This window comes from Triticum dicoccoides, chromosome 1A (genome assembly GCF_002162155.2).
Source record: "Triticum dicoccoides isolate Atlit2015 ecotype Zavitan chromosome 1A, WEW_v2.0, whole genome shotgun sequence".
NCBI classification, from domain to species: domain Eukaryota; kingdom Viridiplantae; phylum Streptophyta; class Magnoliopsida; order Poales; family Poaceae; genus Triticum; species Triticum dicoccoides.
In genome coordinates, this window is record NC_041380.1 from 2,331,703 (window position 1) to 2,359,292 (window position 27,590).

At 49.6% G+C, this 27,590-nt stretch overlaps 1 protein-coding gene and 1 pseudogene across 1 annotated transcript; both read left to right on the forward strand.

Moving 5' to 3' along the window:
• Nucleotides 1–1,396: 1,396 nt before the first annotated feature.
• LOC119296223 lies at nucleotides 1,397–1,538 on the forward strand (annotated as a pseudogene).
• A 19,903-nt stretch (nucleotides 1,539–21,441) lies between these two features.
• LOC119295565 (GDSL esterase/lipase At5g45910-like) lies at nucleotides 21,442–25,666 on the forward strand. Its single transcript, XM_037573993.1, has 5 exons — nucleotides 21,442–21,700; nucleotides 21,797–22,021; nucleotides 24,643–24,788; nucleotides 24,882–25,161; nucleotides 25,443–25,666. Exons 1-5 carry the CDS (start codon nucleotides 21,442–21,444, stop codon nucleotides 25,664–25,666), a joined length of 1,134 nt encoding a protein of 377 aa, XP_037429890.1.
• Nucleotides 25,667–27,590: the final 1,924 nt, after the last annotated feature.

Sequence of the window (27,590 nt, forward strand, 5' to 3'; positions counted from 1 at the left end):
CAATTAAGGGATGGAAGTGTTGACATATGTGAGATGTCATTGATACCTCGGTAACATCGACAGTGGAAAGCTAGGCCCCGGCCCCCAACAGTGACAAAAATATCACCTTTCAAGGGGCTAAGTCCTTCTGCAAGGCATTGGAAAATGCATTGTGAGAATAGGATAGGACACCCATTTTAGAAAAATTGATATGATTCTGATATGCAAAGTTCAGAGTAATTGGTATCTGCTTTCCATGTTCCATCGGAGCTTGGTGTGTGGAAAATCAAATGTACACACTATTGAGATTACAAAAAAACTCATGCGGTAACACATTACCAAGCTTAGAAAAACCGAATAAATATTGTGATTGCTAAATTAGTTGAAGGAAATAAATGGGTTATAGAATTGTGATACTTGTGTGAGGACTCCCATATATAGGAAATATTGTTCTTACTCAATGGACGTACGTTCAGAGGCGTGCACATCGGAGGATACCACCAATTTGACCAGCCTCGCCGATTCCAACGTCAAACAACTTAATCAACCCATACTTTGTGTTTGGGAACATGGAAATGACACAGGGAATCACATAGCAATCCATGTGCGGCTGCAACGACGGTGGCCGGGGTATGGGTGTTAGAAAGAGTCATGTACAAGGTATACGGTATTGTAAACCGTATACCGTAGAGAGGTAGGTAGATTGCGTGCGTTGTAATCTAGGTGGTTAGGTTGTTAGGGTTTATCCTTATCTCTTGTATAGTTTCCTTGAGAATCAATCCACAACCTAACTGCCACATGATGTAATCTGCATTGCCTATATAACACGTACGCGTCCCTGCTCAAAGGCATACGCTTCCACGCAATCTTTCATGGTATCAGAGCCTAGTTCCTCTACCGCATCCAAACCTAGCAGCTCGCATCAAACCTAGTAGCCATGGCCAGCTCTAGCTCCGCCGCCGCCGCCGCTCCATATGCCCTCATTCCCATCGCTGAAAAGCTCCACCATGGCAACTACCTACTGTGGCGCGCACAGGCCTTAGCTACCATCCGCGGAGCCCGGCAGATCGACCACCTCAACCCCGATCACCCGTTCCCAGAGCCCAAGCTTGTCGACAAGGACGGCAAGCCCACCGATGTGCCAAATCCGGAACATCTCACTGCGTTGGCGCAAGACTCCCAGGTGCTCAGCTTCATCTTCAATTCAATCTCTGCTCCTGTGATGATCCAAGTCGCCCACTGCACCAAGGCCGCCGCGGCATGGACCGCGATCAGAGAGATGTTTCTCTCCCAGACGCAGGCCAACATCGTCAACACGCGGATCGCCCTCTCCACCACCAAAAAGGGCACCGCGACCATCGCCGAGTACATCGGGCGCATGAAAGCGCTAGGCGACGAGATGGCTTCAGCAGGGAAGCCGCTCGACGATGACGACATGGTCTCCTACATCCTCGCCGGACTCGACTTCGACTACATCTCCTTCGTCTCGTCCATCTGCGCTGCGAGGACTGAGCCCATCAAGGTAGCTGAACTTTATTCTCAGCTGATTGGTTTTGAAAAGCGTCTTGCCATGTTTGAAGGGGGAAATCAGTCCTCTCAATCCTTGGCCAACGCCGTGTCTCGTGGCCGTGGTGGTTTCGGTCGCGGAGGCGGCCGTGGAGGCCGTGGAAACGGAGGAGGCCGCGGCAATGGAGGTCGTGGCAATGGAGGCGATGGCCGCGACAATGGAGGCCGTGGCAACGGCAATGGAGGAGGCAACGATCTCCCTGAGGTTGTTTGCCAGATTTGCAAGAAGCCAAACCACACCGCCGTCGAGTGCTACCGCTGCTTCGACATCTCCTTCACCAAGAACGAGAAAAGTGCAGGCTCGGCCACCACCTCGTCCTATGGAGTGGACACAAATTGGTACCTGGACACGGGGGGCCACGGACCACATCACCAGCGAGCTCGACAAGTTGACCATCCGCAACAAGTACAACAGCAACGAGCAAGTCCATACTGCAAACGGGGAAGGTATGGAAATTTGTCATATTGGTCAATCCACTGTTAAACCCCCACTCGTGATCTTCATCTCAAAAATATATTGCATGTACCCGATGCCACCAAAAATCTTATCTTAGCTCATCTTTTATCAACTGACAACAATACCTTTCTTGAAATTCACCCACGTTTATTTTTCGTTAAGGAACAGGGAACGAGGAGAACCCTTCTCCAAGGCAGGTGTAAACGTGGTCTTTACCCCCTATCATCGGCTCCGGTGACCTCCAGCAAACAGGCGTTTGGTGTCAATAAAGTGTCCACGGACAGGTGGCACAGTCGGCTAGGGCATCCTTCATCAACCATAGTTCGTCATGTCCTTAGCCACAACAACATTCCTTTTTCAAGTAGTGAGTTGAATAAAGAAGGTGTTTGTGACGCATGTCAATTAGGCAAGAGCCACCAACTACCGTATCCTAGTTCGATCAGTGTATCTAAAGCTCCTTCAGAGCAAATTTTCTCCGATGTATGGGGGCCTTCCCGTGATTCTATCAATAGGAAAAACTATTATGTGTCCTTTATTGATGATTATAGCAAATTCACATGGATCTATCTTCTTAAGCATAAGTCTGAAGTCTTCAAAATCTTTCATGAATTTCAAGCATTAGTTGAAAGGTTGTTCAATAGGAAAATTATCAACATGCAAACTGACTGGGGTGGCGAATATGAACGTTTAAATTCTTTCTTTCGCCAACTAGGAATCACCCACCATGTCTCCTGTCCTCATGCTCATCAGCAGAACGGATCAGCTGAAAGTAAACATCGTCACATTGTCGATGTGGGTCTTTCTCTCTTGGCTCATGCCTCCATGCCTTTAAAATTTTGGGATGAGGCTTTTCTCTCTGCCACATATCTCATAAATCGCACCCCTAGTAAAGTGATCAATTATGAAACCCCCCTGGGTCATCTGTTTCATGAACAACCAAACTATCATTCCCTTCAAGTTTTTGGATGTGCCTGTTGGCCAAACCTCTATCCCTATAATTCCAAAAAATTAGAATTTCGATCCAAACAATGTGTTTTTCTCGGATACAGCAATCTTCACAAAGGTTTTAAATGCCTTGATGTTGCTGTTGGCCGAGTCTACATATCTAGGGATGTCATCTTTGATGAGACGGTTTTTCCTTTCAAGGCTTTAAACCCTAATGCAGGCACTCCCCTTCGATCTGAGATCTTATTGCTACCTGAAACTACCCTGTCTGAGCCTATTGATCATGGGGGTGAACGAGTGCTTGATCAACATGCAAATTTTCCTGCTAATTCTGGTGAAAATCCAGCCCCTATGCGTCATTTTATGCAGGCGGTACAGGACAAAAACGGCGCAAGAGCACGAAGGAGATTCAGGTGCTGTTGCCGCTGATTCCGAGGATGACAGCGCAGGTGCAGGCGGCAGCCCAGGGGAATCCGCCTCGGATCGCACCCCTCCCAAGGGGCGCGTGTGCGCGTCGGGTGCTGCCTCCCCAGGTGGGCCAGGAGGGCGCGTGGGCGTGTCGGGCGTTGGCTCCCCGGGTGGGCCAACTTCTTAGCCGACCGGTCCCTCGCACCGGGCGCTGCCTCACGATGACTGCCAGGTGGATCAACCTGATGTGGGCGCGTCGGCCAATGCCGATGTGACAAGGCGGGATGTCGGATCCCCTGGCACTGATGACGGTATCGACATGGGATCTCGTGCAACTGATGGCAGGATCGACATGGGATCCCGCACGGCTGTGATTCCCTCGGCCGGATCTTCTGCGGCGCAGCCTGATGCAGCTCCTGATATGCCATCTCATAGGACAAGATCATAGCACGGTATTGTAAAACCACAAATTCGTACAGATGGTACGGTCAGGTATGACAAGCTCAAACCTCGGTTTGGAGGTTTAACAACTACTGGTGAGCCAAGTAGTTTGCATGAAGCTCTAAGTGACACAAAATAGAAAATGGCTATGAATGATGAGTATGGTGCTCTTATTAAAAATAAGACGTGGCATCTAGTTCCACCAACACGAAACAAGAATATCATTGACTGTAAATGGGTTTATAGAATTAAAAGGAAAGTAGATGGTCAAGTTGATAGGTATAAGGCAAGATTAGTAGCCAAAGGTTTTAAACAGAGATATGGTATAGATTATGAAGATACCTTTAGTCCTGTTGTAAAGGCAGCTACTATCAGACTTGTTCTCTCTGTTGCAGTATCAAGAAATTGGAGCCTAAGGCAATTGGATGTTCAGAATGCGTTTCTTCATGGCGTTCTAGAGGAAGAAGTCTATATGAGACAACCACCTGGTTATGAGGTAAAAGGGAAGGAGAATTATCTATGCAAACTTGATAAAGCTCTGTATGGACTAAAACAAGCACCTAGGGCTTGGTACTCCAAGTTAAGTGAAAAACTTCAAATACTTGGTTTCAAATCATCCAAGGGAGATACTTCTTTGTTCTTCTACAGAAAGGGAAATATCACTATTTTTATGTTGGTTTATGTTGATGATATTATTGTTGCTAGCTCATCACAAGATGCAACTGTAGCATTGCTAGAAGATCTTAAGAAGGATTTTGCCTTGAAAGATTTGGGTGATCTTCATTATTTCTTGGGTATTGAGGTGAGAAAGGTAAAAGATGGAATACTCCTTACTCAAGAAAAATATGTCCTAGATATGCTTAAGCGTGCAGGAATGGTAAATTGTAAGGCTTCAAACATGCCCCTCTCCACGTCAGAAAAGTTGTCAAGAGAAGAAGGGGAGCCTCTAGGGGCCGAGGAATCAACAAAATACAGGAGTATGGTAGGTGCTTTGCAGTACTTGACACTGACAAGACCTGGCATTTGTTTCCTTGTTAATAAAGTATGCCAGTACTTGCATTCTCCTACTTCTCAACATATGACAGTTGTTAAGAGAATTTTGAGATACCTCAAGGGTACTATGAGTACGGGTCTGAAATTTACCAAGTCAACTTTCAATGTTGTTAGTGCTTTCTCTGATGCTGACTGGGCAGGATGTCCAGATGACAGAAGGTCCACAGGAGGGTTTTGTGTGTTCTTTGGTCCAAATTTGATTTCTTGGAGTGCACGTAAGCAAGCTACTGTTTCTCGGTCTAGTACAGAGGCAGAGTACAAATCTTTAGCCAATGCCACTGCTGAGATTATTTGGGTTCAAACTTTGCTACGTGAACTTGGAGTTATGCACTCACCAGTTGCACGTCTCTGGTGTGATAATATTGGTGCCACATATCTGTCAGCAAATCCAGTGTTTCATGCAAGGACAAAACACATAGAAGTGGACTATCATTTTGTTCGAGAGAGAGTAGCTAACAAACTACTAGATATCCGTTTTATTCCCACAGGTGATCAAGTTGTAAATGGGTTTACCAAAGCTTTGTCATGGAAGAAGTTAGAAGACTTCAAGGGCAATCTCAACTTGATGAAGCTGTGATTGAGGGGGCGTGTTAGAAAGAGTCATGTACAAGGTATACAGTATTGTAAACCGTATACCGTAGAGAGGTAGGTAGATTGTGTGGGTTGTAATCTAGGTGGTTAGGTTGTTAGGGTTTATCCTTATCTCTTGTATAGTTTCCTTGAGGATCAATCCACAACCTAACTGCCGCATGATGTAATCTGCATTGCCTATATAACACGTACGCGTCCCTGCTCAAAGGCATACGCTTCCACGCAATCTTTCAATGGGTTATCTGGAAGGAAACTCGGGTGCGACTGCTACCCATTTTTTGCTGATTGCACGAACCGCAAGGACCAGACGATGACTGAAGTGAGCAAACACGTTTGGGTTCTTTTGGCATAGTGAGTGGCATCCTATTCCTATCTACAAACAGTTTGAGGCCAAACAAACGGCGGGGCATCACAAATAGAGAGCTGAAATAAATTGCAAAAACAGAAGAACAACTTAATATAATCCAATAGATCAAGCAAAAATAATTAAAACAAACTTTCTGTCTGTTCTTCCACTGAATAGTTGGAGTGCTTTAGTACCAGTATCAAAGTATCGATATATTAGATGCCGTTGTCAGTTCTGAACTTATGAATTTTGATAGTATAAGCGGCCTCTCTTGGGTTTTGTCACACAAGCAGAAACAAAGAGAAGAGGAAAACACAACAAGCAGCAGCGAGAATGAAAAACTTTGGAGGGTAGCATCACTCACCTAAGCCTGCTATGAGCCCGTGACCGTGACGGTGCCCATGCCGCCCGTACCCCCACCCGGCGTCCTGTTCCTCCATGGCTCCATCACACGCGACAGCTAAATGTACATCCATGCGAAGGGCTCCAACCTCACCATCATCCATTGCTTCCTTCGTCTCCTATTCCATCGACCGGCTACCAGCCGCTCCCGTCGCCGTTGTTGCCGCTGGGGTGATGTCTGTTGTAGGCTCGAAATCCTGCTTGCACATGGGGCACTATACAGTATACATCCTACAGGTGCAAGCCGTGATCCGCACCGTCGGGAGCGAGTCCATGATGACAACGGCGCCGGCGTTGATGTGGACGGCCACCTCACAGTCGACGCTGATTCTGGGGAGGGCATGCCTTGGCGAGGTGGCGGCGCCGTCATGGTGCGGGTGCAGTAGGAAGAAACCAGGCGACTGGAGAGTGGCGTGCTGTGTCGGCAAATGTTGTGGAGGAAGCAGCCGAAGAAGGGTACGCCAAATTAGTCGATTTGCCGGGTAGATTGGGGAGCGGCGGATGGCGATGCTGACTTGGTGAGCGCGATGGCAAATCATGTATTCTTCGGCTTCCCCATCGGGGGATGTTGCGCCTGCCCCGCGTTGTCCGATCTCGACGGAGCATTAGAGGCTTATAGCGGAGTAGGCCGGGCGCTGCCGCGAGAGGATCCAACACCGTCACCCTCCTTCTCCGACGGCGAGGGTGTGCCGTGTGCTGGTGCGGGGTGGTGGAGGAGACGGCGACACGGAGCTGGTTATGGCGGCTCCGTCCTTGGAGCAGCGGAGCGCGCCGCCCCGGTTCATCATCACGAAGGAGAGCCTGACGACCATGTGGATGAGAGATAGAGAGAGGACGGTTCTCATCTAAGAGAGAGGTCGTGGTGAGGTCGGTGGTTTCTGGGAGAAGTGGGAAGCGGCATGAGTGGATCGTAGAGCATGCAAGTTAGGTTACAGTTGGACTCTGAGTTGTATTGTGTTTAGATCGGATATGGAGTCGTGTCTTAGTAGGACACTTGTATCCTAGGCCTCTCATATATAGCGGGGCTAGACACACGATGTAACCTATGCCAACATAATAGCACTGGAACGCAGGGGAAGCCGGCGGCATGTGCCGGTGTCCAGGGCTACCGGGTGCGGTATTGTAGCGGTGTCATGGGGAGAAGCGCCCATAGTCAAGCCCCGGGGATGTAGCCATATTGGTGAACCTCGTTAACAAATCTCGGTGCCGTGCTCGTGTAATTGCTTGGTTATTGGATGATCAACGGTATACCTCGGATTTATTCTAACAAGTGGTATCATGAGCAAGGTTCGAAGGAGGCTACGGTGGTTGATCTAGAGGAAGCGAAACCGATAGATCATGGTTGTGAAGTCGAAACCGATTGGGCAGATCGGAACGGTGGCAACAAGATCTATTCGGATGGTGTAATAGGCAGTCGGGCATCAGATCGGTCAGCGGAGTTGGGCCACGGAAGCGCAAGGCGTGTGCGCCGGTGGTCTAGACGGACAGACTATGGAGGCAGGAGGACAGGTCGGGCGCGTGGCGCTGGAGATCATGGTCGTGGGCCACTGTAGCCAGTTCGGGACAGGCCGTGCGGCTAAGGCACTGGAGTCGTGAGGCGAGCGACAACAGGGGCTGTAGGAAGCGATCGTATCCGGAGATTTGTTTGGAAAACAAAACTGGACCGAGTCCAGAACCAAGTCCTCGTGTTCGACTGGAAAACCTACAGGTGCGCTACTAGGTAGCAGCAAGGGTCGGGTCACAGTACAGAATAGAGGCAGCCAGGTCCAAATCGAGCAAAGGAAATATCCATTGATGCATCCATCGGGAACTAGCAAGGGGCTTGGGCAAGGCAAAAGCTAGCATCGTGGAGTTGAGCCACGGGAGCTACACCACCTGAAGGCCAAGAGTGATTCTTTGGTTGGTTTTGCTATTAGTACGTGGAGATTCGGTTCGTGTACTTGGGGCATTGTGTGGACAGCTTAGATAATTTTTCCACAGGGTTAGTCAACAGGTACCAGGTTTCAGGTGGAGAAGTTCAACGGGATTTCAAACCTTGGATTATGACAGACAAAGGTGAAAAAATGTGTTGGCATAAAAGGGATGCTTGAAGGCGTTGCGGGAAGTCATGCTAGTTAAGATGGAATTATCGTGTGATGGATATAAATTTGCGGAAGATGATTTGGAAGCCTGGGTCGGACTAGGTAGTCTGACGGATCGACGCAAGTCGATTGGTACAGAAAACGGTGGTGGGATCGGCGATGACGACATAGGAGTGTGGTGCTGATGGTGACTGTTTTCTGGGCGTGGAAACACGCGGCACGGGCCTGAGTGCTTGTGTGACTTCGGCAAGACTATAGCGCGGGGTTGATTCAAGACGGTGCACACGGAGCTTGAAGTTGACGGGGCGCGAGGGTGGACTGATCATCTACCATGGAGTCATGTTGAAGGTGGAGCTGGATTGACGGGCTACGGTGTAAGGATCCAGAGAATCGAAGCCTATTCGGCTGGGAAAAAGCGAGTGACACATAATTCGGACTGGAGCCCAGTGGTCTGATGGAAGCGTAAAACTCGTCATCGGTCGGTGATGATCGGTGGAACTCTACAGTGGGGGTTGAGTGGTATGGGTCCGCGGCCCTTGAGACTCGACCGCGACAGCGGAGGCTCGACGCAGTAATAGCGACGAGGCGTGCGGTACACACGGGACATGGAGACGGGCCAAGGCTCTAGTGGTCATACATGTGGTGAGACAACTGCGAATTTGACTCGGGATGACTAAAAGCAAGGGTGAAATTCCTTCAAGTTTCAGACAGGCAGTCAAGAAAGGAGCGGTGATGTTGAGTTCAAGTAACTCTTATGTGTGACACTCAATATGCGAGTTGTTCATTTTCACGCAGGTCAGTGATCAGTGTGTGTGATGCATTGAACGAAGCTCTGGAAGTTGGGAGCATACACTAGAGTAAAGAGGAACTTAATTTTGCTCGAGTGTTGACTATGGTCAAGAAAAGAAGGAACTACAAGTTGCAGGTGGAGTCATATGGAGTCCTTGGAGTAGCAGCGGTACTCATGGGATAAGCTCAAGTCCAATGTACATGGAAGTTTGACACATTGATGAATTCAAGGCGGTGGAGAATATTCACCAAGGTGGAGTTTGTTAGAGTTGTGTCGAATATTGTGTACAAGTTAGGTTACAGTTGGACTCTGAGTTGTATTGTGTTTAGATAGGATATGGAGTCGTGTCCTAGTAGGACACTTGTATCCTAGGCCTCTCATATATAGCGGGGCTACACACACGATGTAACCTATGCCAACATAATAGCACTGGAGCGCAGGGGAAGCCGGCCGCATGTGCCGGTGTCCAGGACGACCGGATGCGGTATTGTAGCGGTGTCATGGGGAGGAGCGCCCATAGTCAAGCCCCGGGATGTAGCCATATTGGTGAACCTCGTTAACAAATCTCGGTGTCGTGCTCGTGTAATTGCTTGGTTATCGGATGATCAACGGTATGCCTCGGATTTATTCTAACAGTGAGGTCGGTGGTTTCTGGGAGAAGTGGGAAGCGGCATGAGTGAATCGTAGAGCATGCAGGGTTTTGGTTGGTTCGCGCAGCTGGAATTTTTCCGATCGTGCATGGTTTTGATTGAGATCCGGGGATAGCGCGGGGGAATCGTGCAGGCAAGGAGAGGTCGAACCATCACAAACGGGATCGAGAGTGATGGATTAGGAAGGAAGGGGACATGAGACGTGGGATGTGCATACGTACGATTTTTTTTTGGTGCGACGGGGTGGGTGGAGTCGAGGAGCTTCGATTTTTTTGCATGAGATGTTTACGAGGGGATCGAACGAGGTGGTTACTTGTTTGTGAACAAATCACATAAATATCTTAATTCGTAAGGGAACCTTAACTCGTCAAATATGAAGCGATCGAGGGATTGGGCCAGAATTTATGAGATCTAAGTACATCGACTTAACCGTGAACATTCCGTTACTCGTTAGCTTCCAGCTGAAAGAGTCTCCCTGATCTGAAAGGTAAACTTCCACTAACCTCCTGACTAAGTGTAGCCAAGAGGTCCAACGTTCCCCTACTAGAGACCTCCCGAGCTGGATATTCAAAGGTACCATCTGCATCACCGTTGCTACGTAATATTTCTTACGTTGAGCAATATGATACAGGGAAGGATATTGGAGAGCTAGCGGTGTGTTACCTAACCACATATCCTCCCAAAACCTTGTTGTTGTTCCGTCCCCAAGAATAAACTTCACCCTATGAAAACGCTTGAGCAGCTGGAAAGGCAAGTTGCTCTCTGTTGGAGGACGATTGGTTTTAATAAACTCTGCCCTCACAAATATGGTTCTCTATATGCTTTCATTCTTCCAGCTCCCAAAAGGGGTCTTGCAAAGACTGAATTATTTTAGGTCCAGATTCCTTTGTCAAGGAGATGGTGAAAAGAAAAATATAGGCTGGCCGAATGGAGTGTGGTTTGTAGGCCGAAAGATCAGGGTAGCCTCGGTATTCATGACATACAGATCAAGAATGAGGCCCTACTTAGTAAATGGTTGTTCAAACTTCTTACTGAGGATGGTGTTTGACAAACCATGCTGCGCAATAAGTATATAGGCCAGAAGGCAGTGTTTCAGGTATATTGAAAACCTGGAGACTTACACTTTTGGGCCGGCCTAATGGTGGCAAAGAAACATCTCTTTCGCTTTGGGTCTTTCGCGATGAAGGACGGGTTGGAGATTCGTTGTTGAGAAGACATCTGGCTAGGCAATGCTAGCCTCCGAGAACAATACCCAGCCTTATACAACATTGCACGTGATAAGAATAATACTATTGCGCAAGTGCTCAGCTCATCCCCGCCAAATATTTCATTCAGGCGGGATTTGATTGGCACCCGATTTATGTCATGGAATAATCTATTGTCCCGTCTGGATTCGATTATCCTGACACAAGGTCGTGATGTGTTTCGCTGGAACCTTACTACATCGGGGTCTTTCACAGTAGACTCTATGTATCATGCGCTCACGCATTCTGAGATACTGGTGAGTAATAACAAAAAAATTGGAAAGCGAAGGTACCACTTAAAGTCAAAATATTCATGTGGTATCTCCGTAGGGAAGTTGTGCTAACAAAAAACAACCTCGCACGACGCAACTGGTCGGGAAGTTAGAAGTGTTGTTTTTCTACTTATTACGAGACAATTAAACACCTCTTTTTTCACTGTAAGTTTGCACGTTCTACGTGATCAGCCATCCAAATAGCGTCAAATTTGTATCCGCCCATAAGTGTTGCCAATATTCTTGGTCATTGGCTGGACGGTATTTTAAATAGGTACAAAACGCTAATAAGGATGGGAGTGTATGGCTTACTATGGTCGCTTTGGCTATGTAGAAATGATGTTGTTTTTAATGACAAAATTGTTTCTCTTTTACAGATTATTTTCCGTTGTACGCACTCGCTTCATACGTGGTGTACGCTACAAGAAGCGGAGTACTGACCTCTATTCAAGGCGGTGTGTACGTTGTTGGAGCAGGTGGCTACAGAGGTTTTTATCCAACATGGATGGCAGCATAATCTCCGTCTCGGTCCACCATCTCTTTCGACATAGGCATAGTGTTGGTCTATGGACTCTACTGTTGCCGAATTGTCGGTTTTTTATCTTTCTGTTTATCAGACTACCGGTGTTTGGTTGTGTGCATCCTAATTATGCAAAGGCCGTGTGATACTCTTAATGCTTTGTATCACTTTGATGCTACATTTTGAGATAATAAAAGCGCCCTTTATCGAAAATGGAAGAAGGTTTCTTTCACTCTCATGAGTCCCTTCCAAAATGGTGAGTCATTAGGTCGTACGGTAATTTGGACTAGTGTTTTGAAGTGCAAATACTTATTGCATAGGATTTGTGCCCACATTCCTTTGGAATGCAGCAATAATCTATAAGCCATTTGCTCAACAAGCACTTATTTTTCACCTCGAGGTTCTCGATCCCAAGACCTCCCCTGATCTTTTGGTCGACAAATAATATCCCATCTTGTTAGGTGATATTTTGTCTTCACATCGTCAGACTACCAAAAAGATCAAGATCGATACAAATCTACTCTCTTACGTACCCCTTTGGGCACCTCGAAAAAAGACGGGAGGAACATCAATACATGCAGCTAGTTCCCTGGATTCCCGTTTAAGCTGCTAATTAGTATACACTGGATTGTCGTTTTTCAATTAGAGCACTCCAACAGATCACTACCTAACATTATGCTCACAAAGCTATTCGAATTCAAGTTGAAGATGAGTTATTCGTATCTTTAATCTCTATTAAATTATCGCATGAAAGTTTACTTCACTCCACCGAACCGTGGCGTACTGTATCCATCGCTCACTTGCTACTTCTAATCTCGTACTGTACTTCTCAACCGTCAACTGTTTGTTTATGCATTTTTCTGGTGATTCCAATCGCTCACTTGCTAAAGACGAGAGTGCCCGCCTTTTCTGTCAAGTAGGCTATTTTTTTCTCAGCACAGTCAGTCGCTGATGAATTTCTTTCATTTGCTTACGTTACTTTCCCGTCGTTCCCACCTGGACTGACCCAAAAACACGCATAGGCCGCGACCTCGAAGGCGCTAGCGAGTACTATTCGACAATACACACGTGTGGTAGCTCGATTACATTCCCAACAGCCAGGTCCATGGGAGATCGACATGCACATACACAACCACTCCCTTCATAACGTAATATAAGACATTTTTTGACACTGTCAAAAAACATCTTATATTAAGTTACGGAGGTAGCAGCTAGCTTTGGCTTATATATAAGCCCGATCCCTATTCCGCCGAGATTGCACAGGTGAACTAGTATGCACACAGTTTTCTAAAAAAAAAATTAAGGTTATACTACAACAGGGCCGGGGATACATGTAGTTCGGTGGATACGTGTAGTGCTGTTCGGTGGATACATGTAGTGCCATCTTGAACATGTAAAATTAGATGTAGTGTAACCTAACCTTATAAAATGGCACCGAAAATCGCACATAGGAGCGTACTTCACTCCACCGAACAGCACTACATGTAGAATTTAATTATCGCATAAAATGGCACAGAAGTGGTACGAGTATATACGTAGTAGTTTAGAGCTAACCTAACCTTATACTACTCTGTGCTACCTTTGGGTCCAATCCGTGCTCGGACAGCCTGGTTTATTCCAACATACCTCTAGTGAGGTAAGGTGGAGTATCTTAAATCAGCTCTAAATGCTGCAGAGAAAATCATACTTACAGAATTTACCCAACAATGAATAATTTCAAATATACGTACACTAAGGTGAATTTTCGCTTAGGTAGTTTTATCTCGGCCAAGACCTAGATGCTGAAGAGTTGGGGGCGACTAGGGCGACTCCCCGGGCGACCGTGGAGGCGACCGTCGCGCTGCGTCCTCCCGCGGCGGCGGCGCGGGCGGGCATCGGCGGCCGTTTCTGGGCCCTGTTGGCATCGGACGAGGAGGATGCCGACGGGGATGGCGATGACTCCGAGGGTTCGCCGCCGTCGCCTACTCCGTCGGATTTGATATGTGAGTTCTTTCATTCAGGCTATGACGAAGATGAGGTGGCCACAACCGTAGACAAGGTTGTGCCGGTGGAGGATCCGGCGCGGGTCGGGCTTCTTCCGGACGAGAGGAAGGAACTAGTGCACCGTGTCGTTCACCGGAGAACTGCGGCATCGGCGGTCAGGCCGTGGAAGGGTCCTTTACCTAAGGTATGCCTTCCAAACCTCATGCTTTTCGATTTAATTCATTCGGATTCGTGGACGGTGGTCAAGAAGAGAAGGCCTGGTCGCCGGTTGACAGCCGGATCGCTGCCGGCGGCGGCGGCTGTGGTGCCGTCGAGGTTGCCGAGCGGGATCCGGGAGGCTCGCAGCGAGCGCTTGAACCAGCTGCTGGGCCGGTTTGGGCCGGATTCAACTTGCGTTGACGCTTTGCTAGTTGGGCGGGAGATGGCTGGGTATGAGGCCCAGGCCATACCGGGCGCCACATGCATAGCCGCGAGCGCTGCATGCACGGACGTGATTGAATCCTCCCGCGCGTGCGTGTTTGCATCTTCGCCTATGGTTCGTCGGGGCGGGACGCCTGTTCTACCTCCGTGCGGTCCTGGCCATGCTCGCCGGATTCCTCCAGTGCGTGCGATGGCTAGTCGAGGAGCGGGTGGGCCGCCGGCGGCGAAGTCCCAAGCGGCTGCGAGTAGGGCCGGGGCTGTCGTGCCGCCGCCGCCTGGGAGTGCTGGACGATGGGCCCCCGGCGCGGGGCTTAGCGCAGCCAGTGCTGGTGGCTGGTTGTAGCCGGCGCCGGGCGAGGCGCTCCCGCCCCTAATCTGGCCTCGGGACGGGCTAGCGGCAACCAAGGGACGCGGCCGCCCGTGCTTGCGGCGGCCAGGCCGCCGGTGTTACCTGCAGGAAGAGGGGGACCCGCTGGTCCCCGACCTACGGGGCCAACGCCTACCAGGCTGCCGGTGCTACCCGCGGGAAGAGGGGGCCCAATAGGGCCGCGGCCTCCGGGGCCAACGCCTCCGGTGGCTACTGCCATGGGTCGTGGCGGCGGGTCTGGCCCAAGACCTGTGGTGCCGGTCCCGTGTGGTGCTCCGCCTCGGGCTGCTCCGCCGCCGCACTATGCCGCGAGGCCAGCTCAGAATCGGTCGGGGCCTTCGCAGACTAGGCAAAATTCGACAGTTCGAGAGTCTTTTGAGCCGCCCTAAGGTCAGTGGGGTGATGATGGTGTTGATGCGTAAGGAGACGGAAAGCACCGTGGTTCCTCGTCTACCGGTGCAGGCCGAGGCTATACTTGGCGGAGTGACGGGTCTGCTGAGAGACCGTTCCTCGGGCCTCCTGGTGGCTTTGTCGAGGGGGCATCCGGTCCGGATCACCGCCAGAGAGGTGGCTACCGTGGACATCGGGGTGGTCGGGGCGGTGGCCGTGGGAGGTATCGTCGGCAGCCTCCACCCCCGGCTGCTGTTGACCATGCGGCTACCGCTGCTGAGACAGATAACGCTCAGTCTACTGATCTTACTAGTCAGGCGATGGACGTGGTAACGGCCCTGGCCAATGTTGATGTTCCTGTGCCTGGGGTTGTGGGTGAGGCGTCTGACATATCTGATTCAGAGAGGGCGTCCAAGTGGGTGCGCAAGAAGGAAAGGATGCTCTGTTACCGGTGCGGTGAGAAGGGCCATTTTATTTCAGAGTGTGTGGCAGAGATGTGTGACTCGTGTGGCAAGCCAGCACATGATCCGGGAGAATGCCCGTTAGTGCGTGACCAGGCTCCATCTCTGACTATGTATGGGCTTTACTGTGTGGAGCTTTTGTTCTTCGAGTCCCCGGCCGCGAGGGAGATTCCAGAGGAGACAAAGTTCTTGACTACCGGGATTGTGAAAGCAACTCAGGGCGAGGTGACTGAGGCTCAGATTATACGGACGCTTCAGGAGTTGGCACTGGGTGACTTCCAGTGGGAGCTGGTCAGCCTCGAAGCTTATGTCTTCAAGGTGGATTTCCCTTCTATGGAGGATTTGCAGAAACTGCTGAGCTTTGGCTTGTGTAGAGTTCCTGGTACTAAGTGTATTTTGGAGTTTCACGAGTGGACGAAGGTGGAGCCTAAAGGAAAGCCGCTTACACAGGTCTGGTTGAGGTTTTCTGGGGCCCCATCTAAGCCTTTGCAGGATGTTCGAGTTGTGGCCAGTATGGGTATCATGGTGGGGAAGACGGAGAGAGTGGATATGGCTTTCACTCGGGCTCATGGAGTGGCTCGGATCTTGGTGAGTGTTCTGAATGTTGATTCCGTGCCTGATGTGGTACACTGGACATATAGGGGAGAGGTATTCCCGCTCGACATAGAGTTTGAGGACGTTGAGATGTTTGCTGAGGAGGTTACTGGGGATGATGTTGATATGCACGAGAGTGACGGCGGTGCAGGAAACAAGGGGGCGCCGATCGACTCCGCTCGAGAGGGGTCGACCGGTTCTCGCCCAGATGCTCAGTTGCCTATGGAGGGGACTGGGGTTGAGCCAGCACCGTCACCTTCGGTGCCTACGACGTCGTTGCGTTTTGGGTCCTTTGCGCCTGCTTCTGCGCCTCCCAGACTTTGGAGTGATAGGGTGGAGACTGATGATGTGTTTGAACACACGCTTCCTTTGTTGGACTTTGAGGGGGTTGCAGTTCGGGAAGTGGAGCCGGAGGTCGCTCCTATTTCCCTTGCTTCACCGGTTGACGTGGTTCCGGTGATGTCTTCTATGTTCGAGGTGGGCCTTGGGGGAGGGGGTCAGGGCAGGTGGCCTTGACCTCTCCCCTTCCTATACAGACACCGGTGACGCCGGTCGCGTCGGGGCCAGCCAGCGCTGGGAGTGGGAGGCCGAGGCAGGCGGCTTCGGCTCTTCCTCCTCAGGTCCTGACAGTGGCACCCAGGTCTCCCGTGGTGCTGGGGAAGGGGGGGCTGGGGCAGGTGACCCTAGACCTCCCTTCCTCGTCTGCAGTCAGGAGGACCGCGCCTTCTGCGACTTCGACGCTTCGCTCTGAGCCGGTGGGTGGGGCAAGAGGAGGGAGTGGGAAGGTGGCCCCAGCTGTCCCGTCTCTTATCCTACCCGCAGGGCACTTGTCCGAGGGCCTTGGGAGCCCGCAGCCGCCTCCTCTGATCACTAGAGAGGAGGTTGTTGCCTTTGGCGGGATCCCGGACCCAGTCTCGACGGGGAGACGGATGAGTGCTCACGTTCTGTACCTTCCAGAGGTGGATGATATGCAGCAGCGGTGCGCTATGAGGGCGACCAAGCTTCACAATGCTGCGATATCTTCTGGTATGTCCGTTAACATATCTAATTCTTTATTGCATTTTCCTCCTGAGGAGATTATTAATAATGCAAACCAATTAGGAGTTTCACTAGGTGCCACTGATAATGAAATCTCTAATTCGGTGAATGGTATGTTAGATTTAGAGGCGGAGCGGGCCTTAGAGACTATTCGTAATCTTGTTGCGGTTAAACCCATGAATGATGAGGAGATTGATGCGTTAGGGGTTAGAGTGCTAGATAATCTGTGTGCGGATCTAGCACCTTCTAATCAGGAGTCTGAGGACGATGATGTGCCCTTAGATGTTGCAGTTGTTAGTTCCGTTCAACCCGGTTATGAGGATCGGGTGACAGAGCCCACTAAGCCAAAGCGTAAGTGGAAACGAAAGATTTATCCCGATTCTGCAGTTCGTAGGAGTGCTAGGATTCGGACTGCTAAAAAATTCCATGATGAATTATGAAAGGAATCTTTTGGAATAGCAGAGGTCTGAAGGACTTGGCTAAAAGAAGGTTTCTTGCTGAGGCTTCTCTGGAACATCGGTTAGATTTCATTGCTCTATCGGAAACCGGTAGAGAGAATTTTGCACCGCAGTTTCTATCCTCTCTTGTGGGTGGTATTGATTTCGACTGGCATTGCCTCCCGCCACGAGGTAGATCGGGCGGTATCTTACTTGGTGTGAGATGCGATTCCCTTGAAGTCTCGAGTGTAGTAATGGGCGACTTTGTGGTAAAGTTTCGAGTTAGGTCTAAAGTTGATGGGTTCAACTGGGCTTTGGTGGCGGTTTATGGTGCTGCACAACCCGAGCTTAAACCGGAGTTTTTGGCGGACCTTGTTCGGATCGATGGGTCCGAACAGCTTCCGATTTTGGTCGGGGGTGATTTCAATATCATTAGGAGGAGAGAGGAGAAAAATAATGATAACTTTGACGGCAGGTGGTTGTTTAGGTTCAATACCATTATTGAAAGCTTGGATCTAAGGGAGATAGAGCTTTCTGGTAGAAAGTTTACCTGGGCTAATGCTCTGCCAAACCCGACATATGAGAAGCTTGATCGAGTTCTCGCCAGCGTGGAGTGGGAACAAAAGTTCCCTCTTGTTACGGTGCAAGCTCTCACGCGAGGAATTTCAGATCACACACCATTGTTCGTAGACTCAGGGGAGCCGAACCATATGGGAAACAAAAACACCTTCTCATTCGAGATGGCCTGGTTCGAACGCGAGGGGTTCCTAGACCTCACAGCCAGGGAATGGGCCAAGGGTATAGGCGGAAGGACAGCGGTCGAGCGCTGGCAGAATAAAATTAGGCATTTGAGAAGTTTCTTACGGGGTTGGGCTAAGCACCTCAGTGGGGTGTATAAGATCGAGAAGGATAGGCTCCTCTCTCTTGTACAGGCCCTGGACATAAAAGCCGAATCCGCGATTTTGCTGCCTCCTGAGCTCCAGGTCAAAAATGAGGCGGAGAAGAGGGTGAAAGAACTTCTCCGCGAAGAAGAATTGAAGTGGGCTTTGCGAGCTAAGGTCCGCAAAGTGGTCCAAGGGGACACGAACACTCAATTGTTTCACCTCATTGCTAATGGTAAGCACAGAAAGAAGCGGATCTTTCAGCTTGAACAGGATGAGGGTACTATTTTAGGTTAGGATAATCTCAAAACCTATATTACCGAGTATTATAGATAGTTATTTGGACCTCCGGAGGATAATTGTGTGTCCCTCGATGAGTCCGGGATTGAGGACGTGCCTCAATTGTCTGCTGCTGATAATGATATCCTGGTTGCCCCGTTCTCAGAAAAGGAGGTGTTTGATGCTATTGCACAAATGAAAAACAATAAGGCTCCCGGTCCGGATGGGTTCCCGGCCGAGTTCTATAAAAAGTGCGGGCACATTATTAAGGGCGATTTACTACCTATGTTTCATTATCTATTCTCTGGACAGCTTCAATTATTTCACTTGAATTTTGGAACTATCACATTGCTCCCTAAGAAAACGGATGCTGTGAGGATTGAGCAGTTCAGACCGATCTGCCTCCTCAATGTTAGTTTCAAAATCTTCACCAAGGTCGGGACCAATAGGCTCACACAGATTGCGCAGTCTGTGGCGCAACAATCCCAAACTGCTTTCATGCCGGACAGGAACATCCTTGAAGGGGTGGTTGTTCTGCATGAAACGCTCCATGAAATCCATTCCAAAAAATTAGATGGAGTAATTTTTAAGGTGGATTTCGAAAAAGCGTACGATAAGGTTAAGTGGCCATTCCTCCAACAGGCATTGCGTATGAAAGGTTTTGATGAAGCCTGGCGCCGACAAGTCGAATCCTTTACGCAAAAAGGGAGTGTGGGAATTAAAGTGAATGACGATATAGGTCATTACTTCCAGACACATAAAGGCCTCAGACAAGGAAATCCGATGTCCCCTATCCTGTTTAACATTGTGGTGGATATGTTAGCAATTTTGATAGGAAGGGCTAAGGAGAATGGTCAAGTGGGTGGTTTGCTACCTCATCTCGTTGATGGAGGTGTATCCATGCTTCAATACGCAGATGATACAATCATCTTTATGGAGCATGATTTAGCCAAGGCGAGAAATATGAAGCTAGTGTTATGCCTTTTTGAACAATTGACCGGGTTAAAGATTAACTTTCATAAGAGCGAGTTGTTCTGCTTTGGTAGAGCCAAAGACGACCAGGATTCTTATAGGAAATTGTTTGGGTGCGAGTTGGGGAGTTTACCCTTCTCATACCTTGGTATTCTGATACACCATCGTCGGCTAACAAACAGAGAATGGAAGTGCATCGAGGATCGATTTGAGAAAAAACTGAGTTGTTGGAAGGGTAAGCTCATGTCATACGGAGGCCGTTTGATATTGATTAATTCGGTGCTCATGAGTATGCCTATGTTTCTCTTATCGTTCTTTGAGGTCCCAGTTGGTGTTAGGAAACGACTGGACTTCTATCGGTTACGTTTCTTTTGGCAGGGTGATGAACTTAAAAGAAAATACCAGCTTGCTAAATGGGACATCATCTGTAGACCGAAAGACCAAGTGGGCCTTGGTATTGAAAATCTTGAAGTTAAGAACAGATGCCTTCTTAGTAAGTGGTTGTGGAAGCTTTCTTCCGGGACTGAGGCCATGTGGGCGCAGATCCTCCGCAACAAATACCTCCAGACTAAAACATTGTCCCAGGTTGCAGTCAGGAAGACTGATTCACCTTTCTGGAAATGACTAATGAAAGTCAAATAATCAATGTTCAATAGGACGAGATTTGTTATTGGAAATGATACAAATACACGTTTCTGGGAGGATACTTGGCTTGGAGACTCACCTTTAGCCATTCAATATCCGTCTTTATATCGGATTGCTCAACGACGTGAGGTGTTCGTGGCGACGGTATTTCAATCTGTCCCCCTTAATATTCAGTTTAGACGGTCGCTAGCGGGCAATCATTGGGAAGAATGGCTCCATCTAGTTAGGAGACTGATGGAGGTTCAACTTTCTCACCAACCCGATGTATTACGCTGGAAGTTGACTAGTCCTGGAGTATTTACAGTCAAATCAATGTATATTGATATTATTAATTCGAATGCTATTCCAACTCCCAAGTATGTTTGGGCTGTCAAAGTTCCTTTAAAAATTAAAGTGTTTATGTGGTTTGTCCATAAACAAGTTATTTTAACAAATGACAACTTGATCAAGCGTAATTGGACAGGACCTACTAGGTGTAGTTTCTGTGATCGGGATGAGACGATTAAGCATTTATTCTTTGATTGCCCGTTGGCCAAAGTTCTTTGGCGGATGGTCCATATTGCTTTTAATATTACTCCACCGACTTCGGTCAATGCATTATTTGGGACATGGCATAATGGGGTTGAGCCAGACTTAGCAAGACATATTCGGGTTGAAGTTTGCGCTCTGTTGTGGACTATCTGGAATTGCAGAAATGATTTGGTTTTTAACAGAACATCACGGTTTCATTTCTTGCAGGTTATTTTCCGAGCTACGGCATTGATCCGTTCGTGGTCGCTACTCACTCCGATGGAGGCCAGAGAGTATTTGGTTACTGGATCTATCCGTTGGGAGATGGTAGCTCGGGATATCTTCAACCGGTTTGGATGGCGGTCATGTAATAGGATAGACAATTAGTTTTTTTATCTATTTTTAGCCAGCCGGTTGTGGCACATTTCCCTGGCTAGTTTGTGTGTCTAGCCTCATTTCGCTCTGTGTGAGCTGCATTTATCTTTTTCTTTCTTTAAGCTGGAGACTTTGGAACCTTGTTGGCACATTTTGTTATTTGGTTAATAAGATGGCCGTATGCATCACTTTGATGCAGAGGCCGGGAGCCCTCTTTTTGAAAAAAAAACTAATAATTCAGTACATTAATCAATAATTGTTGGGCGTTGGCTTGTGTGATTATATATGGCTGTTCGGAACCGGTGGCATCTCGTACCACTTCTGTGCCATTTTACATGTTCAAGATGCATACGGTCCTATGTGCGATTTTCCTCATCCTCCAACTCTCGTCCTCCATGCCGGTGATCTCGTCACCCTCCGGCGCTCGGCACTACAAGTCTATTTTTAGCTTCGGCGACTCCTTAGCCGACACCGGCAACGGCCCTGTCATCTTCCAGCGGTTCTCCATCTTCAACCCCGTTACACGACCTCCCTATGGCAGCACCTTCTTTGGCCGGCCCAGTGGCCGAGACTGCGATGGCCGGCTCATCATCGACTTCATTGGTACGTACATAGTACTAATTGCATAGGCCTAGTCCTAGCCAGAAGCTAGATTAATTTGTCAATGTGTTTAATGTATTTTTGGGACATTGGTTGTAGCTGAAAACATGGGCTTGCCATATGTGCCCGCCACCCAGGTGCACAACGGCAGCTTCCATCAAGGTGCCAATTTCGCCGTTGCTGCTGCCACCACTCTTGACGCCGATTTCTACCACGAGAGGGGTATCCCCGGTGCACCCAGCAAGTTCCCGCTCAACACCAGCTTAGGCGTGCAGCTCGAGTGGTTCGAGGCCATGAAGCCCTACTTGTGCCGCACAGAGCAAGGTAATTTATCCATACACGGGCATCATTATCGAAGTGAACGTTTGATAAGTGTTAGAAGGGAGAGAGGGGTTTGGTGGAATAATTCGTTGTATTGCTTGAGCCTTGTGGGCATATATAGGAGTACAATCATCTACTTGGAGTACAAGACAAGTCAGAACAAAACCTAGTCTATCTCGACTTTCCTAATAAACATTATACTCAACATCCCCCTGCAGTCACAACGGTAGCGACGCAGACGGTACGACTGGAGAAGAATCCGAAGGCAAGCCGACGGACACCCCCCCACAGTCGTAACGGTCGACGCATCGCGGAGTCGTGGCTGAAGTGGAAACCGATGAGGTTGCTCAAGCAGGCGGTAGCCCTTTGTGCTGTTTGTCGATGTAGCTGAGAGCGTGGGTGGTGGAGCCGTGGTCGAGGTAGCCGTGCGAAGAATGCCGTGGTCGATGTCGAGTCGGGGTAGCCGGTGTCGAGGAAGTTGCCGTGGAGCCGCGGGCGCAAGGGGGCGCCGAGTTAGCATGGGCGCAGTGGTGTCGAAGTAGTGGTGCGCCGGGAAGAAGACGTAGTTGACGACGCGTCGCGTTGGGGTTGCCAACCCCGGGAACACATCATAGACGAAGGCACGAATCGGTGTTGCCAGCACCGGGCATGCGTAGACGGACGAAGACGAAGTTGACGAAGCGCCGACCAGGCTTGCCAGGCCCGGGGACACATCGTGGATGAAGGCACACATCGGTGTTGCCAGCACCGGGCATGCTTAGACGAGGGACCTGCATGAGCTGTACGCCATGTCGGAGAAGTCAGAGAGGCCAATAGAGAAGGACTCGACGACGGTTACGGCGCCAATCGGTGCGGGGCCGATGGCGCCCGCGGTTGTCGGAATAGACGAAGTGGTCGTGGTAGATGACGGCGACGCTGGCGACGGGCTGGTGCTGGACGAAGACGAAGGAGGTGGACGGGCGGCGGCGGCTACGTGGGTAGCAGCGACGGCTAAAGAAGAGCGGCGGCGGCGGCTAGGTTAGGAACGCGGCGGTGATGCTCGAAGTAGGCGAAGAACCCTGACAGCATGACGAAGACCAGCGCGGACGGTGGCGTTCCCGCACCAAGGGAGGCGGCGCGGCGCATACCACGGGAGTCGACGCGCGGGGACGACGAAGTGGACCGCGGGCCGCCGCGCTACGGCCCGAAGGGGTGACGCGGGCAGGTCAGGTCGACGGCGGAAGACCTTGGGGCGGTATTAGGGACCGCGGGTCGCGGCGCTATAGCCCGAAGGGGCGCAGCATCGGCGGAACGCGGGGCGGTGCAACCACAGGGACGCCGCATGCCACGCTCGCTACGGCCCGACGGGGCGACGCAGCGGCATCGCGAGGGTCGGTGCAGCCGCAGGGACGGCCTCAGGATGGCGGCGTGGTCCGCGTGCCACGCTCGCTACGGCCCGACGGGGCGATGCAGCGGCGGCGCGAGGGTCGGTGCAGCCATGGGGACGGCCTTTAGCGGACGGCCCCGGGGCGGCAGTGGACCGCGGGCCGCGGCACTACGGCCCAAAGCGGCGACGCAGCGGTGACGCGGGTCGGTGCAGGCGCGAGGAGAACCACGTGGCGGCGGCGCTGCGGCCCGTCGGGGCGACACAGCGGCAGCCCGATGCTCGATCGGTGGAGAGGCGCGCTGAACTCGGGGACGATCTTCACGGGCCTGCGGAGGCGCGCGTAACCGATGGGCCAGGTCGGTCCCGCGACGTAGATGAGGAAGATCGCGGCGGCGGGCGGGTGATCAATCCGATCGCGCGCGAGGTCGGGGACGTCGCTCGGTGGAGGCGTTGTGGCAGCGGAGTCCGAGATGAAGCCTGCGGCGGCGCTCAGCAGGGCGGCTATGATTGACCGCCGCATGGCGCGAGGCCGCCGGGTCGGGGTGATGCAGGAGTCCCGGTCGGAGCAGGGCGGTGATGGCCGGCGTAGATCGACGGGCGGGCCGTCGCGCGAACGGCGGCGGTGAAGGGCCGCTGCATGACGCGAGGCCGCCGGGTCGGGGCGACCGGCGGGCTGACGCGTGAGGCCGCCGAGTCGGGGCGACCGACAGGCAGACGCGCGGACGACGCGCGAGGCCGCCGGGTCGGTGAAGAAGCCAGCCAATCGCGCCGGTGTTGAAGTAGAGGCGCACGGGGTCGACGGCGGCGGAGGGCGACGCAAACCGGATCACATAGACCGAAAAACCAAAAAGTAGACGCCGATCAAAGCGACCGACGAGAAAGAGAAAACCCGGATCAAAGGATCGGGAAAAAAAGACTCTCTAGGGCAGCCGGCCAACACGGCCGACGGACGAACCCTAGGTACGGGGGCGCGGCCCCCGGCGGCGGTCATGGAGGCCGACCGCCCCGGGGGCGGCGCACAGGTGCGGAAGCGGGGGCGGCTAGGGTGTAGGATCGACTTGCGATAGATACCATGTTAGAAGGGAGAGAGAGGTTTGGTGGAATAATTTGTTGTATTGCTTGAGCCTCGTGGGCATATATATAGAAGTACAATCATCTACTTGAAGTACAAGACAAGTCAGAACAAATCCTAGTCTATCTCGTCTTTCCTAATAAACATTATACTCAACAATAAGAACTCCAATGATAATGCATGCAGAGTGCAAGGAATTCTTTGACAGTTCCCTCTTCTTCGTGGGAGAGTTCGGCGTCAACGACTATCACTTCTCTTTCCAAAAGAAAACGGTACAGGAAGTCAGGTCCTTCGTTCCAGATATCGTGGCAACCATATCCATGGCCATCGAGGTAATTCCATCAAGCAATCATGTGGATGCATCACGTATGCATATATATTGAACCAAGCTTGCATGCTAAATAGATTGCTGATGTGATCAACAGAGGCTGATCACCAAGCATGGCGCGCGGAGCCTGGTGGTTCCGGGTGTGATCCCATCAGGATGCTCACCGCCGATTCTGACCAAGTTCGACGACGCCTCACCAGCAGCATACGACTCCAAAACTGGTTGTCTAAAAGCTTACAATGAGCTGGGGATGTACCACAACTCGCTGCTGCAGGCTGCCTTGTCCAAACTCCAGGCCAAGCACCGGAACGTCAGGATCATCTACGCGGATCACTTCGGCCCAGTCATGGACATGGTGGAGTCGCCTCACAAGTTTGGTTAGGGCCCGACCCTCCATTAAATATAATATAGTATACTCCCTCCGTCCTAAATATAAGTCCTTTTAGTTATTTCAATACGGACTACATATGAAGCAAAATGAGTGAATCTACTCTTCAAAATATGTCTATATACATCCGCATGTACTTCTTATTGAAATCCTTAAAAGACTTATATTTAGGAACGGAGGAAATACGCCTAAAGGAATCTATGTTAGTTGGCGCACTGGCAAAATTTCATTATGCAATGTGTTGACTTTGATGGCTATGAATGATTGCAGGTTTTGAAGATGTACTTTCTGTGTGCTGTGGAGGACCTGGAAGGTACATGTACAATGCGTCGGTTCGATGTGGGGATGCAGCTGCAACAACATGCATTGATCCGTCTGGTCGTCTGTACTGGGCTGGCGTTCATCTGACCGAGGCGGCTAACAGATACATCGCAGGCCGCTGGCTGGACAAGATAAACTCACTCACAAGACCCGACAGCAAGGGTGGGAAGTGATGGCCTCCTCAAAAGTTAGGGACGAGGCAACTTCAGTCAGTGGGCAGCCCCGAGGATACCTTGTTTATCAAAACTGACCAAGTACAAGCCTATCAACAATGCATGTGTTATATCTTGTGTGTCTGATCAGTTGTATTGTTCTTCAACCTCAATAAAAACCTGATACATGGTCAATTAAACGAACATACGGAAGCTATGACGTTTGTCCACAGGTATGACTTGAGGCATGACTTCGTACATGTTTTGCTATGACTTGAAGGTTTTCCTTTTGGTAGGGGTATTTCTTGTTCACCCCCCTCCTTCCTTGAGCATTCTTTCTCGTTTTTGTGGGATTACTAGACATCTTGCAGGTTATTGTTTTAACCTGGAAACAATGTAAGGCAAGGACCTATTGTGTAAATTTTTTACTGCAGCAAAATAATTAGATAAACAAGGAACGAAAAGAACAGAGAATAACGCAAGGACCCATATATTTGTTCTTTTTCCTGTCCCTGATTATTAGCAAATGTTTGTGATTTCAAAATCTTATCATTTCTTTGGGTCCTGATATTCTAACAACCCATATTTAAGATGTCCATGGGAATAACGCAAGGCAGTGCTTGGCAGGATAAAAGGCACTCATCATCTCTGTGCTCTCCATGCGACATGGAGTTCCAGCGGCCTGGAGCAAAATTGCAGTCCCAGAGTAAGTGCACAGCATAATACTCCTCACCAAATTGCATAAAGGATTTTCTTCAAAGAAGATTTTCTTACACGTTATCATAACACATTACATAGTTGTAGCTTCGTAAATGCAAGGATTTCATCAACAGAAGACTTCTTGAGTTTAATCTGCCAAGCAAAAGGATGCAAAAGAATACCTATTGCCTCAGTTGACTTGCAATTTTCCACGACTTGAAGGATCATGCACCACCTGCCACATAGCACATGAATCCATGTTGTTGCTATTTGTTTTACGAAATATATCAAATAGGTTATGAAAACATTTTTTTTAGTGTGATGGACATGCTTAGTTCTGCTTTTAGGAGTTTATTTGCCTCTATTGGAACGACTAAAATATGATATTCAATGTTTCGAAAGGTAAATGTGCGGATTTATTACTCATTTCTAACCTCATTTATTTGTTCCTCGAAAAGGCGGATGAGACCCTGCCGCTCCACCTTCTTCATCTACTTAACCGTATAATAATTGTCCATAATTATATGTTAGGTCACCTTGGTTTTGGGCTATGTATTTTGTACGTGATTTGTACTGTAAATATAACGTGCAAGGGAATATTGGTGTTGCAAGAACGAGGGTTGACTCTTCGGTTTCTCACTTTAACTTGATACTCTAAATTTTATCATTGATCTTCTAATATTAATGAATTTGTTACTGGTGCCTATGACAATGAATGAGTACGGGACATGATATGCCATTTTTCTTTTAGCTTGATAAACAACAAAGGTTAAGAGAATCTAAAATTTGTAGTCAAGTCCTGATGTATACTTCTTTTTGTTAAGGAAAAGGAACATTTCTTGGTAATATATAGATCGTGACTCAAGAGCTGACTTTCACTTATGATTTGGGGTACCCAACATAATGGACAAAGACATGTTATATTATAGCGTGAGCTACCGATGGACTTGAATTAACGCGCATTCCCCAACTGCACCGATTAGAAAATCCGTATGTGCGATGTTTAACTGGACTACTTTTATAGTTAGTACAAGCAAAAAAGTATGTTAATAGAGAGACAGATAGGAAGCCATTCATTAGGACGCCACAAGGGTTGTACAATAATGTCTGTACAAGTTGGTCCTAGCTCGTGATTCCATCGAACATTTTACCGCCAATTTGACTAGGACTCTACATGGCCCCCGGAAGCAAATGGGCCAGCACCACCACGTCGGGCTCTTTCCATATTGCCTGTGAAGAACTCAAG

Bases quoted from the DNA above. Each gene is read 5' to 3' on its own strand.
- LOC119295565 (XM_037573993.1), top strand. From the start codon at position 21,442: ATGCATACGGTCCTATGTGCGATTTTCCTCATCCTCCAACTCTCGTCC. The intron at 21,701-21,796 runs GTACGTACATAG...CATTGGTTGTAG, and splicing joins GCTCATCATCGACTTCATTG to CTGAAAACATGGGCTTGCCA. The intron at 22,022-24,642 runs GTAATTTATCCA...TAATGCATGCAG, and splicing joins CTTGTGCCGCACAGAGCAAG to AGTGCAAGGAATTCTTTGAC.